Source organism: Pungitius pungitius, chromosome 6 (genome assembly GCF_949316345.1).
Source record: "Pungitius pungitius chromosome 6, fPunPun2.1, whole genome shotgun sequence".
Lineage (NCBI taxonomy): Eukaryota > Metazoa > Chordata > Actinopteri > Perciformes > Gasterosteidae > Pungitius > Pungitius pungitius.
The window spans coordinates 7,038,194-7,053,907 of NC_084905.1; the positions used below are offsets into that span (position 1 = coordinate 7,038,194).

The window sequence follows — 15,714 nt, forward strand, 5'->3', positions numbered from 1 at the left end:
ATATTTACACGTAAGCGCAGTGTACATTTTGTGCAAGTTCATCCACTGCTGGTTATTTGAGTCTTTACATGATGCTAATTCCTTTATGGACCCCTATTGTTTTGAAATGTACTTTCAGAAGCAAAGCAATGTGTGGAACAATCTTATTTTATTCTTCCTTTTATACTGATTTTATCATTAGCAGCCTTGATACTGTATGACTATTTAAAAAGTTATAACGGTTTTAAAGTTATAACAGGATAGCTTTAATAACAATATGGCTAACTAAACAAGAAATTCTATTTTGAATACACAGAATGACAATTTTAACTGTATTTTCAGTAGATACAGGCTGCAAGATTGTGGACACATGGTATTCAGGCACACAACTCCAGCTTTACTCGACCACATTACGTTGGCAAGAAAGCCTAAAGGTGTAGACCGAAGTGAAGAACCAAACCAAGCAGCAGATGAAGTGAGCTAGTGGAACTCAGGGCTCCGGGTACACCGAGTCTCCTCTCCTTTTGTGCTTTAAAACGCTCCCTTTCATGAAACATGGGGGAGCAGACCAGATTGCTCTTGAATTTTTTTGACATTTATTTGACGCGTGGATAGATAGAGGCACATTGACAAGAAAGATAGCGATTACACGGCTCAGGTTCGGGAGCTCAATTTCCACGATCGCCATTGATCAGGCCGCTCTGTGACAGAGAGGATGAATGAACAAGTCAAAAGAGGTCACAAGTGTCTTTTTGGTCCTCTGCAGCCTCTAAGAATAGGGAGTACTGATCTAATCAGATTTACCTTCTGTCATCAAGGACTACAGACTGCACCTTCCTGCACCCAAAGGACTACAACCGCAGCACATATGTTACAGGAATGAACTACCGATCATGCACAATTACAAGTCAACGTTATTTATAGGACAGTAATCCCTTAAATACGACCGCCATTGTTTTGTGTAAACGGGTTACACAAGATCATGGTTCATTGGCACGGCGCCAAGCATTTGTATCCACTGACCTTTCCCGTCATTGTTAAGAGTTCTTCTCGCTTGTGGTAGATGTGGGACATTAAGGATGTATCGCATGCAGTCTTTTATGATACCACCTGCGCCCCCCCTTCCCCCCCCCGTCTCTCTGCAGCTCTCCATGGCTTCGTAGAACGGCAAATTGATGTTGTTGTAGAACGAGGGGAGCTTTCTGCAAACTACTGCAAAAGAGAGAGAGCATCGATACACTTATGAGAAGTAATCCTGCTGTACTTTGTAACCTTACCTACGTGGAGGGCCAGCCATCATTGGGCTGTACAGCCCAACCTTTTACCCAATGCGACATAATATAATAATGTGAAACTTTATCTTTTCTTTCCCTTTCCATAGTTCATAAAGGGGTCAGAGGTCAATACCAGTTGATGGGAAGCACCTGATTACCTGCTGGAGCTTCTGTGTTTAATCAAGCTAGCCAGGGCGTTTCTTTTATCTATTAATTGGAGGCAGCGGTACAAGCTGTAAATAACTATAGTGAAATTGTATGGCCATACATTTCAATACTTGAGTTCAATCAGTATTAGAATCAGGACGATTTATTTTCCAAGTGTGTTGGACACACAAGGAATTGAGTTTCAGACAACTGGGAAAGGTCTGAATTTGACTTTTAGCTTTGTTCTTGCTCTCCACCAACTATATCCTCCAATATACAAAGGGCTCGGGTTGACTTCATTTTGCTACCAAGTCATTTTCTTAATTTAATTATTGTTTGGAATGCGGCAGCGTGCAACCACGTAACAATAATGCAATAACAATTATGTAACAAGGTAATAACTAGAGCGGCTGAATTGTTCCCTGGGTGAGGAAATGATCATAACATGGTTTCAGATCCCTCAGGATCTGTTGCAGCTGACATGAGAGCGTCTGAGAGGGCAATCATCACTGGACACAGTAATAACAAATGTTACACTTTGCTACGGCCATTGAGCCGACACAGGCGCACTGCATGTGTGCCAATGGCTTTCCCTGAAGGTTTAAAGAGCCCCTTAGAGGGGAAATTGAGTGCTTTATTAGAAAAGAAAAAAAATGCAGTTTGAGTTTTACGTCCGAGGCACACAAACCCTCCCAAACTCTCAATTGAAAATTAAATTATAGTCTTTACAATGTTCTAACCTTGAAAAATGTTACAGCCCGACATCACTTTGCAATTAAAGGACTTGAACTTTAAATATTAAGGACAAAATACACAAACACACACTTCTTTGTTGTGTTTGTAAAAATACAACGAATCCTGGAAATTAATTTAAAAAAAGTTGGGATAAAAAACATGTTCAGGTTTTTGCAAAGTTTGTTGGATTTGGCAAAGAATATTGCAATAGCATTAATAATAATACACCAATGTGCAATCCCAAGGTCACATACAGAGGATACACACCTATTCATCACACTTTATTTTCAAAAGTTATTGTGGAATTTCATTCAATCCTCAACTGGGCTATCGCTCTATGAGTCACTTCCAATTCAGAAAGCTTTTACCCATTTCTCAATTCAGCAAATGAAAAGAAAATTGTTGAGCTCGGTCCACTTGTCGAGTTGTGCAGGCCAAATTGGAACCAATCTGACCCCAATCCTTGTTTGGCTGTAAAAGCCTTTCCTTTGCATCCTTTTGAGGAGCAAACACATAAAATATAGCAACTATCAGGGAGCAGACGATATAATTCAAAACATTGATGGATAATAGAGAAAAAATACATTAAATGTAAGCAGTGAATTGTTTCATTTGTTTTGCAGAAATGAGAGAAATCAAATGTGTGTTTAACCCCCCCAAAAAAGCAAAGTTGACAAAAAACAAGAAAGCGAATGGCTACTGAGTAACACCTTTATAGGACTTACAGTGCGAGTACAACAGAGCTTTGGTCAGATGTTTCTAATGTTGCTCCACACAAGGGGAGGGATTCTGGAAAGTTAAGACATAAGCGTAGTGACATTACGTATCGGGAGCTGCTAGCTGTGTTCACACATCTTAATAAAGGCACTTATGAATTACAAACAACAAAAATAAAAATAAAATAGCAGTTAAATATGTAAAATAAAAATGTAAAATAAACACAGATGAACATTCACTTTTAGGAATTAAAAAGATACATATTTGTTCATCTTTCTGATAACACAGATTGACAGAAGTCATTACAGGATAACCTCTACGACTTCCCTAACCATTGGCTCTTTTATTTGGTTCATCCATGTCCCCAGAACCGTGTGTCAAAGCCCAATTTACAACAAAAAGTCAGTTTTGTGTCACACAAGTCAAGCCCTGAAAGGCCAATCAACGGATTTCTCTTGTGCGTTTTTGAGCAGGTGAAAATGTCTCATATATTGTGGTGCAATTTAGCCATGTGTACCCAAATTGAGTATTTATATAAAAAATTAAAACTGCCCAAATATAGTTTTAAAGAGGGAAAACACTAGATTGAATATCATTCTGTGAACAAAATGAAATTTCAGCTGTTCTTCAGCAGAAAAAAGATAAAATGCGTCAGGAAATATTCTATAAACGTCTTAAGGATCTCGTAAAATTGTCTTTGCAGAAATCAGAAAGACTAGTGCGTGGTATAGTATCCAACAGGGGCAAAATGTGATGCATGCATTGAGATAAAAAAAAGTGGAAGGAAACGCATGTCATTTAGCTGGAACATGGTGATACATAGTTGGGAGTGTTCCCTCCTGCCGCCCGGTGCTCAGTCCACGTTCCTGTATCTGGTGAAGAGGTTGTAGAGGACGCGCAGTGTCGATTTCAGGTCACAGTTCACTATATCTGGAAAAAAACAGGAATACAAACAGAAGTTGAGCGTTAACAAGCTTGTCTCCATAATAAAATCCAGAAAACAAGGGTAGAGTGATAATATAAAGCGTTTAGAGCTACAAACTAAATTATATCACTCTACTGTGATGAAACAAAATGCAGGATCAATATTTGCAATTCTTACCAAATGTGTGGGTAAAAGAATGCAAGAAGCACAAAACTTCTGTTTTAATCTAAAAGGTCAACTCTGCATCTCCGATAGATGGGAACGTTTGGGACCAATCAGACCCGGGCTGTAGTTGTGGGCCGAGCAACACCCCGAGTCCAATATGCATCCTACCTTCTGGTCGGGGCTTCGGCCTCTCCAGACCTCCGTCCTGCATCAGCTCAAAGGAGAAGGACACATTGTGGACCTGCGGAGAGAGTGAGGACGCCGTGAGGAACTAAGTCTGCCACGCACGCAGAGATAAGAGCAGTGGTTCCTAAATCCCACAACACACGATTCAATCGTGCGCCCACAGCTCCCTGTGCTGGCAAACACTGCGCTGGTCCATTCTGTAAGAACTTAAGCCTTCAGCAGCTGCACAAACAACTGGTTTATCAACGGACGCGTGCCGGCGCTGTCACTCAAAACACTCCCAAGAAGTTCATAAGCGCCATAAACGAGTGCAAGCAGCACGCGCACAACACAGGAAAAGGGCCGACTGCGACCAGCCATGTGAAGTTCGCTATGGGGAAGAACACGGGAGTGACAAATTGACACTGGTGGTTATTTAAAAAGACAAAAACTGAATCTGTTACAGGTGGAATTATTTGGTATTTTTCAATCCTTGCATGGACCCCGTTCTGCAGAGGACACCTGCAAAGATGTCGGAGTCAATATGACTTTTAAAAAATTAAATAAAAACGAAAAGCAAGGAGAAATATCAATCAACGGGCAGAAAGAGTTGAAAGATGTTTTTGTATTCTCTGCCCATTATGTGTGTGTGTCTGCTGTGATGTACTAAAAGCTTTGCCCAACAAGGGCTCATTGTGTGAAAAGCGTGACCTTAGCCGTCTCATACAGTCAAAAAGAAAAGCAGAGAGAATGAGCCGTAAGTAGAGATCTACTGAGCAGAAGATGAAGTGCTCTCTTGGTGTCTGGCACTACTTTTCGCAGCCCACCCCTGGTGCAACACACACACACACGTTTCCCTGTGCAAGAGGAGATTACAGATGCTGTGGGGCTGGTGCCTTCTTACAGGCTGTGTGTCTGTGTGTGTGTGTCTGTGTGTGTGTGTGTGTGTGTGTGTGTGTGCGTGTGTGCATCGTGGCCCATTCTGCTCCCCGGCTTGGCAGGAGCCTCCTGGCCGAGCCCCAAACAAAAGGCTAGTGCGGCCTCTACGCAGATCACCCGTCCACCAGAGGCCAACGGAGAGGAGCGATGGCGCTGCACACGCTCAATGGGCTCGGGGGGGAAAAAAAAAAAGAAGAAAAAAAAAGCAGATGGCATTTTATTGGGGCGGTGGGGAGAAGAGCGGACTCTTCAAATACAGAAGTATTTGATCCATTCATGCACCATGCAGAGAGAAAACAACCCTACTGCATACGTGCATGTATCCAGCAAGTCCACCTGTAACACGATTGGCCAAAAGGACAGGAGACACTGCCGGGGAGGGTCACGTCTGGGATTCCACATTTTACCTTTTGTTCAAAATTCTCTGGTGTGAGAAAAAAGTTGTAGAGCGGCACAAAGTATCCCTCCAACAGCCCCATCAGCAATACCAGATAAACGCCGTCTGCAAACTGACACAAGCATAGGCCGGTTAACAACGGTGGCGGCTGACATGGTGACACATGCGCATCATTTGAGGCATGTGACGCGTAGGCGCTGTGTATTGTGAAGTACCTGTGTGTCCAATTCAGACACCTCAAGGTTCAGCTTGTTGAGGTGTTTGTTCACAAATGTGATCAATGTCTGTAAAAACAGAAGAAAAAAAAAAGTCACAATATCTACACACACCTTTGACACATATCAAAAAACAACAAAGCACAGGGCCTCCAGGCTGGGGCCATAATGTGCTAATCAACTCCAAACCCAAAAGAGAACTGATGAACAGATCTTTACCAAGTATACAAATTTTGGAAAATTATTTTACACTTCATTATAATTTGCCGTTTAAGTCACTAAACCGAGCAATATATTACACAGAACTTTGGTTGGACTAAAGCATGAGAGTCTTCAAGAGCCTCCGATGCAGGAGCAAGTAACGCTGCTTCACCCCTCAGGGATTCAGCTCCCTCGTTAAGACAATAAACCACCTGTGAAGAACTCTAGAAGCCAAGACTGGCTCCATGACTCTGGTTGCACGGGCAACATGCGCAAGACCCATTTCGGGTGGCTATGTGGAGCTGCATGATTTGAATGCACACTGATCTTTAATCGCACCACAAACAACCCACTCAGGTCTCGATGTTATTGTGAAGGCGCTGTAGCCTGACCACGGACTGGAGGGAAAGGCCCGGTTGAATGGTTTAAATACCCATAGAGAGATGGCATCGGTTTCCAACACCTGATGGCTGCTAAATTGGATATTGCTACTGTACCTTTTTGACAACATTCAGCTTATCTGGAGCGTGGTCAAACAGGGTGTCGAAAGCGTCGCGCTCTGTGAGGAGTAACAAAAATAATAATAATACTACTACTACTTCTGTGACGTCTGAATATTTCTGGAAAATGTTGAATAAAATCTCCAATTCTTGGTGGAGGACGTACCGTGTCTGCCGGAGAAGGCCCTGAGAGAGAAAAGGAAGAAAAACACACAGATCAGAGGCGGCTTATTAACTATTTTACACTTGAATATTCAAAAATGAAAGGGGATCGAATCGCAGAGGAATGCCACAGAAAATGACAATACAATAATGCCGTGGCGTCATAATTTGATTAAACAATGAACACAGGTACGCCTTCGGGGGCTCACAAATAACCCGGTGCACAATGCCACGTGCTGCACCAATCCCCACAGCAGAACAATGGCGGTTGGACGTTGACGCTGTGAATGAAGACGTGCCCTTTGTGTGCACGCAGGTGTTCAATGGGAATGGAGAGGCCACTCTCAGGTTGCTGTAACAATGTTAGCACTCTGGATGATGTTGCTGTTGGAAAGGCTCAGGTGGTTTCTTTCTGCTGTGGTGTCTCCAAGGAGGGGATATCGCAGCATGCAGGACACAGAAACACACACACACACACACACACACACACTAATCTGTGATGGTAAAGGCGGGCAGATCTGGGCAACAGTCCTGGTGGTGTGGTAATAACCGTATTTCCACTGTGACCGCATGCGTGTGTGTCTGTGTGTGTGTTAATAACAGTGTCAAAGTGTGTGTGTGTGTGTGTGTGTGTGTGTGGGCTGGCCCGCCGTTATCTCTCTCGCTGCTGCCGCCAGGCTGCAGGAGCACCTTACAGAGAGACAATAAAAGTGTGTGTGTGCGTTTTAAAACGGTCTAATTCTTCAGCTTAAGGGTGCCATCACATCACACATCACATGTTGTTCAATCCCAATGTTTGTCGATTCAGTGGTGCACAATGATTGTGTTTGCAGGGGGACATAAGGTTGTGCAGAACATCTTTTGGGTTACTTATTAGGATCAATTGAATATATCTGTGTGGTGGCTGCAGAGGGGGGAGAGAGGGGGAGTGGCTCAGGAAACGGTGCCAGGTGGAGGCAATTTTGACATGTCAATTACCATCTGATCTATTATATAATCTGACTTTACAGTGGCTGAAAAACATTATGGGGTATAACATCTGGGCGCCTGCATATTTATATTGGTTCCCAATAAGTCCAACTTCCCCCGCAGTCGCCCCACCGTCGGCTCCATTTGCAGCACGGAGGAAGTAGTGGGTCGACCATGGCGCTGGCAAATGGGAAAGTGCGCCAGAATTCTAATTTGCTGTTGTGAGCAATTGTAGTGGCAATGGTGGACGGAGGGACTAGTGGAGTAATGCTATTGTAGAATTGTGATGGTTTTGTGTTGTTGATAAAGTTGACAAAACTAGAAATGGTTGAGTTGCCATCTGTCAAAGAGAAAAAGAGCACCATGGACGCAGGACATAAAGATGGCGTAGCTATAAAAAAACATCACGGTGGAGGGGAGGGATCTGCTGACTATTTCTGTCATTGCAGCACTGTTCTTGCACCTTGCAGCAATGTTCTTGCACCTTGTGCGTTGAGATGTCAAAACGAGCAGAGTGTACTCACTCTGTGTTGCCGGTGATCTCCTCCTGAATTTGCCTGGACTGAAGGATGCCTTCTCTTTTCTGAAGGATACAAAACGCAGGACCAGATGCTTAGGGGAGCAACCTTCTCAGAGAAAGGGAAGACTTGCTCTACTGTGAAAGTAAGCAGGCTGCACGCTGCACCCACCTGGACCACCACCACCTGAATGGAGACGTGGTCCGGCAGTCTGATCGGCGCTCGGAAGTGCTGCGACAGCGCCACCAGCAGGTGCAGGATGGCAACGATGCTCTTGGCGTGAACCGCTACGGTGGAGGAGAGCAAGAGAGTCACAGAGAGACATTATCAACATTAACAACTGTAACTCAGCACTTTGACGGGGCTCGTTACCATCCCGGTTTATTCACTACACATCCAAACCTGCTCGTGCTGGTTACAATGATCACAACCAACAGCTGGACCAAAGCCTGCCCACACCAAAGACATACCACAAGAGTTTTTGCCGACAACAACAGATCTATTGAGTAGAATGTGTGTCAGTGAAACCACCAGAGGTGCTTCTGCATGCAGCGGCCAGAATAAAATGCAGTTTGGTGCAGCGGACAGACGCCACCACCAATGTGATAATCTCCTGGCGGAGACAATCATACATGCGCGGATCAGGGTCGGGAAGAAAAAAGGTGTTCTGTGGAGTGTTTTTGGCAATTTCAACCATATCACGCAGCCACCTGGTGGGACTTCTGCGAGGCATTCGGGTGTAGCTCGTAAACCCGGAGAAACTCAAGGAATTGGAGTGAAGAACACTCTTTCCTGCTACTGGAACAGTTTGTTCCCTATTGACTGGGGAAATAAGTTATTATTATTATTGCAAATAATAAAACAAACATCATGCTCGATGCCGCGCAGCTTTTCTTTTGAAACGAGAATTGGGAAATATAAACAGGCATGATACTGATGATCTGTAGATCTTAACATCGAAGGACATTGTGATGGCTGTCAATGTTAAAATCTCTTTATTTTAAATCAAAAATAAAATTGAATTTAAAATTTAAAGTCAAATGGAATCGTGGATTTGGAGAATTAAAATATCAAGTAATGAAAAGGCACTACCAATGTATTCAGACATTCTTATAATCTGCATCTATTACAGATCTACTGTCACCGAGCAGAGTTGCATGAACCCCTCTCAACGGGTCGCCAAATAACAAGCAGCATATTTTCCATTACTTTCCAACCTTGAAGAAATGTATCATTTAAAGTTTTTAGCACACGGTCAAGCAGCTTCAATGATGAACACAATCACACTGCCAATGGCTGCCTCGGAGTGATTTCACAAGAGGTCGCAAATAGACAACCCTTTGTGTCAGATGAGAGACAGAAGGACTCGAGTTCTTGTGAAGAGCCTGTTCAGTCAGAAGGACTTCAGTCAACCGGACAAATAGGATTTACCTCTGGATACACAATCAAGATCAATTAAGTTCCCAAAGCAAGACTCGGATTGAACCCCGTGGCGAGTCCCACAGAACGCGCTAAAAGCCTTTGGAGACACCTGTCACGTCCTCACTGCATGAGAGGATCCAAAAAAGATGCATCGGGAAAGACAGAAGAAAGGGACAGACAAAAGTGGAATGATTTAAAAAGAAGTGAAAACTGCTCAAAAGGAAACGGGCCGCAAAATCAATCACGTCACATGTTATTCGCCTGCACCGTTTGGCATTTTTCTATTTCTCTCATGGCTCATGTGCACCTTGCGGCTAATGACGGAGGTAGAAAGCCCGACGGTAATTATTGTGGATAAAAGAGTGCCGTCAAAAGGAGGAGGTGAGCTCTTATTGACGAGCGCCGGCTGTTGTTCTCCATCTCAAAGCTCCCAGCTCAATAAGGAGGACATTAATCCAATGGAGACAGCATTCAGACATAAAAAACAATCCTGCGAGTGGAGCTTTTTAAAAAAAAAAATATATATATATGGTAAAATAAGAACCTGTCATGTGGCTGGTACTCTCCACGCAGGAGGGGAAGTCAGGCTGGGAGCTGGGCTCTTTTAAGGATGGACATCGCTTCATTTTGAACGTTATTACAAGATAATAAATGATATTTGATAACCATTTAAGGCAATTTGCAGTAGAAAAATCATTTTGTGAGCGCTCCCTTATAAAAGTAGACACTGTTTCCAAATTGCCACTTTGGCGCTTCCGTGTTCCAATTTCCTTTCACTCACCGACTAAAATGCTCCACTTCTTTTTGAATCAGCAGCAGAACCACTGCAGGTGTTTTTGTATGTTCTGTAAAGGTTGTGCTCTTCATCTGGTTTCTACTTGGGGAGGTCTGGACCATAACGCTCTATGGGTTGAGGACTTCTCCCAGACCACAAGTGTAGTGTCCAACAGGACCAATGACATAAGATCTTTACACATAATTAATAAACATTTAAAAAAATTAAAATAGTCGCCTGCGGATATTTTGAAGCAAATATTTTCATCTTGATAACGTTTCAACACTATTCCAATGAATCATTCAGATGGATTGGCTCAGGTCTGAACTGGATCAATGTGCATCTTCACAAACAGTGAGTTAATTTATTAAGTTCCCGTTTACCAAAATGAGTGGATTTGAGTTCCCTGGGGTAAATGGTTATGCAGTGTCTAGGGCTTTTATTGTGAAATGTAACGAAGGAAGGAATCGTTCTTGCCTGCACTTCCTACCAATGGTCACCAAGGTTTGACATGGTGGCAAACAATCCAAACTCATTGATTTAAAAAAAAAAACCCAGATAATCTAAAAAAGACATCATACAAATCGAGCAACGACAACAACAGTAAACCTGGAATATTCCAAAGTGTCCTCACAGTCGACGTTCCAGCGGATGTTCCTGGTGGACAGTTTGAGCGATTCGTTGATGCGCTCCAACACCGTCTGCAGCTTCTGCTTCTGGGCGATCTCCGACTGGGTCACCTCGGCCACGTTCAGCTTCTCGCCCTCCAGCTTCTCTGCAGCGCACACATGAAGCACCCGGGAGGTTAGCGCGCGCACAGCGCCGATAGAGAGGCAAAGAGTTCAGACCGCCGGCGCCTCACCGAACAGCTTCTGAAGCACCTGTCCATCGTACAGGTCCTCGGCCAGGTCCTTCACGATAATCCTCTCCCCCACCAGCACGTCGTTGATCCAGTCGATCAGCACCTACATGGGCACAAAACAAAAGAACAGTTATCCGGAGGGTTCCACGCCATTGCTGACTGGGCGGGACGGCGAGGGACGAACGTCCTGCTGGGACATAAAGCGTTGGGCCGAACGCGAGGCCGTTGGGATGCACTCTACGAGATGTCTGCTGGACTCCTCACATCCCAGACGGCGTGACCTGGAAAGTCTGGGTCACACCGCCGCACTCCTCTCAACCTCCGTCAGCGCTTTCTGTGTCCTTTGATGCGAGGAATGGAGATGCAGCACAACACCTCAACGACTTGAGACCTCACCCTCATGAGCTCCTGCAGCTTGCGGTCGGTCTTGGAGTTGGGGTCCACCATGGTGCGCACTTCGTTCTCCTCTGGGGGATGAACACAGACGGGGGGAAATATTAGAGCCATGGGGGAGGTAACTGTATCAGTTAATCAACCCACGTTACATTTAATGCTGGGAAAAGTGGATTTTTTTTTAAATTTTTTTTTTTTTTTTAAATCGAGGGCAAACCACTTTTGAATAAATTAATATAAAAATAAATAAAGGTTTCGAAGGCCCAAAACAAACCTACGCAGCCTTAAAAGCAATGTGCCAGTGTGGCAGTGTACCTAGCATGGTGTCTTCGGGGTCCAGCTCGTAGTGGGACGGGCTGAGAGGGAGGTTGATGGCGTTGATCCCCTCTTCCTGAAGCTCAGACACTGTGAGGAAGAGGTACACACATCGACATCATCCCTTTCATTCAGACCCCCCATCACTTGTGGCAGGAAGCTCGCTTTTCATTTGTGCTGCAACCGTTCACCGTAGTTTACAAATCTAGTTTTCTGTTATTGTAGAGAGATGGCCATGGAGGAAAGTGGGAGGGATGGAAGTCTCTCTTTCTGTCTCCCATAAACAGATGGGTACTGCGGCATTTTCGACAAGGTTACTAAAAACAATGTCATTTCAACAATACAGCACCTAGTTACTTAGGGTTAAAACTCACTATGCTTAATCATCCTTAATGAATGTGTAGCTTTAAGCTCTGATAAATGAGAGTAGGATGTAAACGCCAATCATCCCGAAGCCCTAAATAAAGTCTTTGGGTCCATAGCTTTATTCAACAAATACCAATTCCAGGAATAAAACGACATTGACGCCACTAATCCCCCCGTTAGAGAAGCAAGCCAGAAATTAAAAAAAGGTAAAGCTCGCAAGCCCGAGAAAGTCCTTGAAGCCGTTTCACACGCCAACCGCAGGACGCATCACATCAGCTGGGAGACGAGGGCAGGGTTCAGCCCCCCCCCCCCCCCCCCCCGATGCCACAAAGAACCAGCCTCCCAACGTCAGACCAACACGGAGCGCTGCTGCTTCCTGCTTCTCAGCGGGCTTTTATAGAAAACCCAGCATGCCTTTCTTCTCAGTGTGTCGGATACCTGAGGAGGCTTGATCACTGTGTGAGTGCTGAAGAGCATGGAGTGAACATCCTGTGCATTTCTCCGTGTTCACTGGAACAACATCCTCTCAATCAACACCATCCACCACTGCTGGCATAGTGCACGTGGGGGATATTCCTAGAGTGCCGTGCGAGGCATGAACAGAACAAACTAAAAGAAAGTGGATGAATAAAAACCTTGAGGAGTAAGCATACATAATATACAACAAAAAAAAAACGTGGGTCGGCTTTAAAGAAAAAAATAGTTTGACAAGTTTGAGAAGAGGAACACCGTGGAGCTCGTGCAGATGAGCCAACCACAGACTGGGTATAACAAGTGGGCGTAGGGCCCCTCGCTTTGTGGACTGACGATTTGAAGTTGAAGAGTTTGGCGCCTTGGATTACAGCCCTCGGCACAATCAGACTCATTTTTGGAGGAGTTGCTGTAGAGTGAATGCAAGTCCGAGACTCTTCCACATCGACTTTTAAAGCTGGACCCAACTCATGGTCGAATGTGTTGCCATGTTGAGAACTGATTTGAAATCAATTTAATCTCATTAACCACAGAGGGAAATCTAACGAGTTGTCTGTTAAACAATGATTCTCTAAAATAAATGGGGGTGGGGGGGTGGGGGTTACTTATGGTTACTGTCCACAGCTGGAAACTTACAGGCTGCGATGGCAGCACCCCCAATCAACCCGATTCTGTTATTACGGTAATTATCACTTGTGCTATATAGGGATGAGCGAGTACGTGAAGACAGAGGCGGGTAGACGCGATGTGGCGGGGAAATGGCCGTGGTGTTACCTTCATTAGCACGTCAGATACGTTCAGCGCACAACTGATTAGCCCTCAGCATCGCAAACCAGGGTGACGAGGAGCCGAGTTCCCACCCCAACCCCAACCCCCTGGGTTTGAGCACCCTCTCCGCCATGGGCGGACCTCACAAGTCTCTAGTGCAACACTTGATCCCGTGTATTCCTTCCTTACTTCCACAGGAGGGACACATTTGCACATCGCCTCTCCTGATGTGTGTGCGCTACATTTCCACGTCCAGCACTCAAACCTCCTGATGTTCTCCTCCTCCTCCTCCTCCTCTCTAGCTCCCCGCCTTCGAAGGCTCCTTTCTCTCGCTCGTGTCTGTTTTTCATCCCTGCCCTCCTCCCCCTTCCTCGCTTGTGTGGCAATCGCCGTAAACGTCACAAGGACTTCAATCTAATCAACAATCTCCACCAGAGCGACCAGCCCACGTTCTCCATCAAATCACAGAACACACTGCAGACAAGCTACACACACACACACACACTGCACTGTGTGTGTGTCTGTGTGTGCAACTGTGAGCCAGCATGGATATAATGTGATTGCATGCACATGCCGTAGACAAAGGCCACCTGAAATGTGGGCTCAGCTGTGTCAGAGTATTCCGAACGATGCAACGTGATCATCCGACCGAAAGAGACCTTTCTCCATGTGGGCGATAAAAAAAATGAAAAAAATAAACTTGGCCTTTGGCGAGGAATGCCATGCTCTCGTTAAGTCGCCTGTATTTTGCAGATCAACCACACACACACACACAACAAAAAGCTGAACCGGGGATTTAAGAAAGAGGCTTTGATTTATTGTAGCTGCTTGGTAAGTTTAATATATAAAAAAAGCTTTATAAGTCATACAAAAACAGTGGAAGCTACAGTTCTGTATCTGAGCCGTGACCTCGGACCCCCGCTCTGGGAATCACACTCGCAACCTTTCACAGGAGGAAACGACACAACCCCATCTGTGTGATTTTAACGCATGTACCCTATAAAGTCTGCAAGGGTTTAGGATTGTCCCGTTGTCATTTTATTTGCAATTACCCACAATTCATTGTGACAAAAGAGAAGTGTTCAGCCCGGCATATTCCATTCACACTGAAACATTAATGCAAGCAGAGACAACACAGCTGGGTTATTCAAGAAACATTTGTATATTTTACTACACAAGGTTTGAATCAAGTAAATTGAATATTGGATAAAAACCTCTCATCTTGTGAGGCGAAAGCCTGGTTTAAATGAAGGCATAAATAAAAACAGAATACCCACAATGGCACCCAAGTCATTAAAAGAGGTTGTCATGGTAACGTGACATATTGTGTGCGGTCCAATTTCGTATTTGCACCTTTTTAATTCCTTACAGTCTTTCACACTGGACCATTTCACAGGTGACGTCTAAAGGTCTCGGACGGGACCAGAGGCCCCTTTGGGCCCTTTGGGCTCCCACAGCGTGGGTGCTGGAGGGGCCTCATTCCTCACTCATCACAGTGGCGGACTTCATACCGTACATGGATACGGACACAGCCCGCGGCCATGAGAGACTCACACAAGAACTCCGTCTACGGTGCTTCCTTTCAGGGGAAATTATGTTAAAAGTTGAAAATATGTACTGACGTAAAGTATTGGTTTTAATAATTTCATCATGACTTCTGACAACAACTTAGTACACCGAGAGGGCGGGCTGTTGGGACTGTTTCTGGCTCGTTGTTTTACCTTCTTTCGCCTTTTTCCTTCTCGCCAAAGTTCCTCCAAGTTTCCCCAGGAAAGAGTCGTCTTTCTTTCTGGAAGACGGGGATTTGGGCGTCGGAGACTTCGGAGAGGACGGGGACTTCTGGGGCGAAGAGGCCATTGTGGCGGCGGTGGTTTAATCCGGGACGACGTTGACGGGGAAACTGTCCGAGTAATCGTGGAAAAGCAACAACAACAAAAAAATCACCGTCAACTCCCTAAAGCGGAAACGGAATTCCAGACATTTAGTCCCGAAGTTGGCTGAAGTTAGTGGCCCCTCCTCCTGCTCCTGCTCCGGCGGGGAGGGGCGCCACCGCTGCTGGAGCAGCCCGGAGGAAGGCTGTCCGCTCACCGGGGGAAGGGTAGCAGAGGGTGGCTAAAAACACGGAAACACGGATAGCTTGTCTGCAAAAAGTCGGATAGCAGGATAGCTGTGAATTATGTATTGTAGACGACCCGTAATGAGGTTCATTTTTTTTTCATCCGCTAACTTTCTCTAATAAAACTAGCTAACGGTAATGCTGTTGCAAGCATGCTAGCTTACAGCATGGACACCAGGAATCAGGAAACATTTATTGCCATAATATGTCAGACATAC

The 15,714-nt window shown here is 44.9% G+C and overlaps 1 protein-coding gene across 1 annotated transcript; it reads right to left on the bottom strand.

Moving 5' to 3' along the window:
• Window positions 1-2,395: 2,395 nt before the first annotated feature.
• Window positions 2,396-15,411, bottom strand: parvaa (parvin, alpha a). The gene is made up of 13 exons (XM_037451969.2): window positions 15,102-15,411; window positions 11,776-11,865; window positions 11,464-11,534; window positions 11,068-11,170; window positions 10,840-10,980; window positions 8,180-8,295; window positions 8,015-8,073; window positions 6,526-6,545; window positions 6,357-6,418; window positions 5,659-5,727; window positions 5,454-5,555; window positions 4,111-4,183; window positions 2,396-3,782 (listed from the first exon to the last, which is right to left on the bottom strand). The coding sequence occupies exons 1-13, from the start codon at window positions 15,235-15,237 to the stop codon at window positions 3,706-3,708; spliced, it is 1,119 nt and encodes a 372-aa protein (XP_037307866.1). The 5' UTR covers window positions 15,238-15,411; the 3' UTR covers window positions 2,396-3,705.
• Window positions 15,412-15,714: the final 303 nt, after the last annotated feature.

Excerpts from the sequence above, each read along its gene's own strand:
- parvaa (XM_037451969.2), bottom strand. The coding sequence starts at position 15,237 with ATGGCCTCTTCGCCCCAGAAGTCCCCGTCCTCTCCGAAGTCTCCGACG. Across the intron at positions 5,728-6,356 it reads AGCTGAATGTTGTCAAAAAG|ACATTGATCACATTTGTGAA; the intron begins GTACAGTAGCAA and ends CTGTTTTTACAG. Across the intron at positions 3,783-4,110 it reads GCCGAAGCCCCGACCAGAAG|ATATAGTGAACTGTGACCTG; the intron begins GTAGGATGCATA and ends GTTTTTTTCCAG.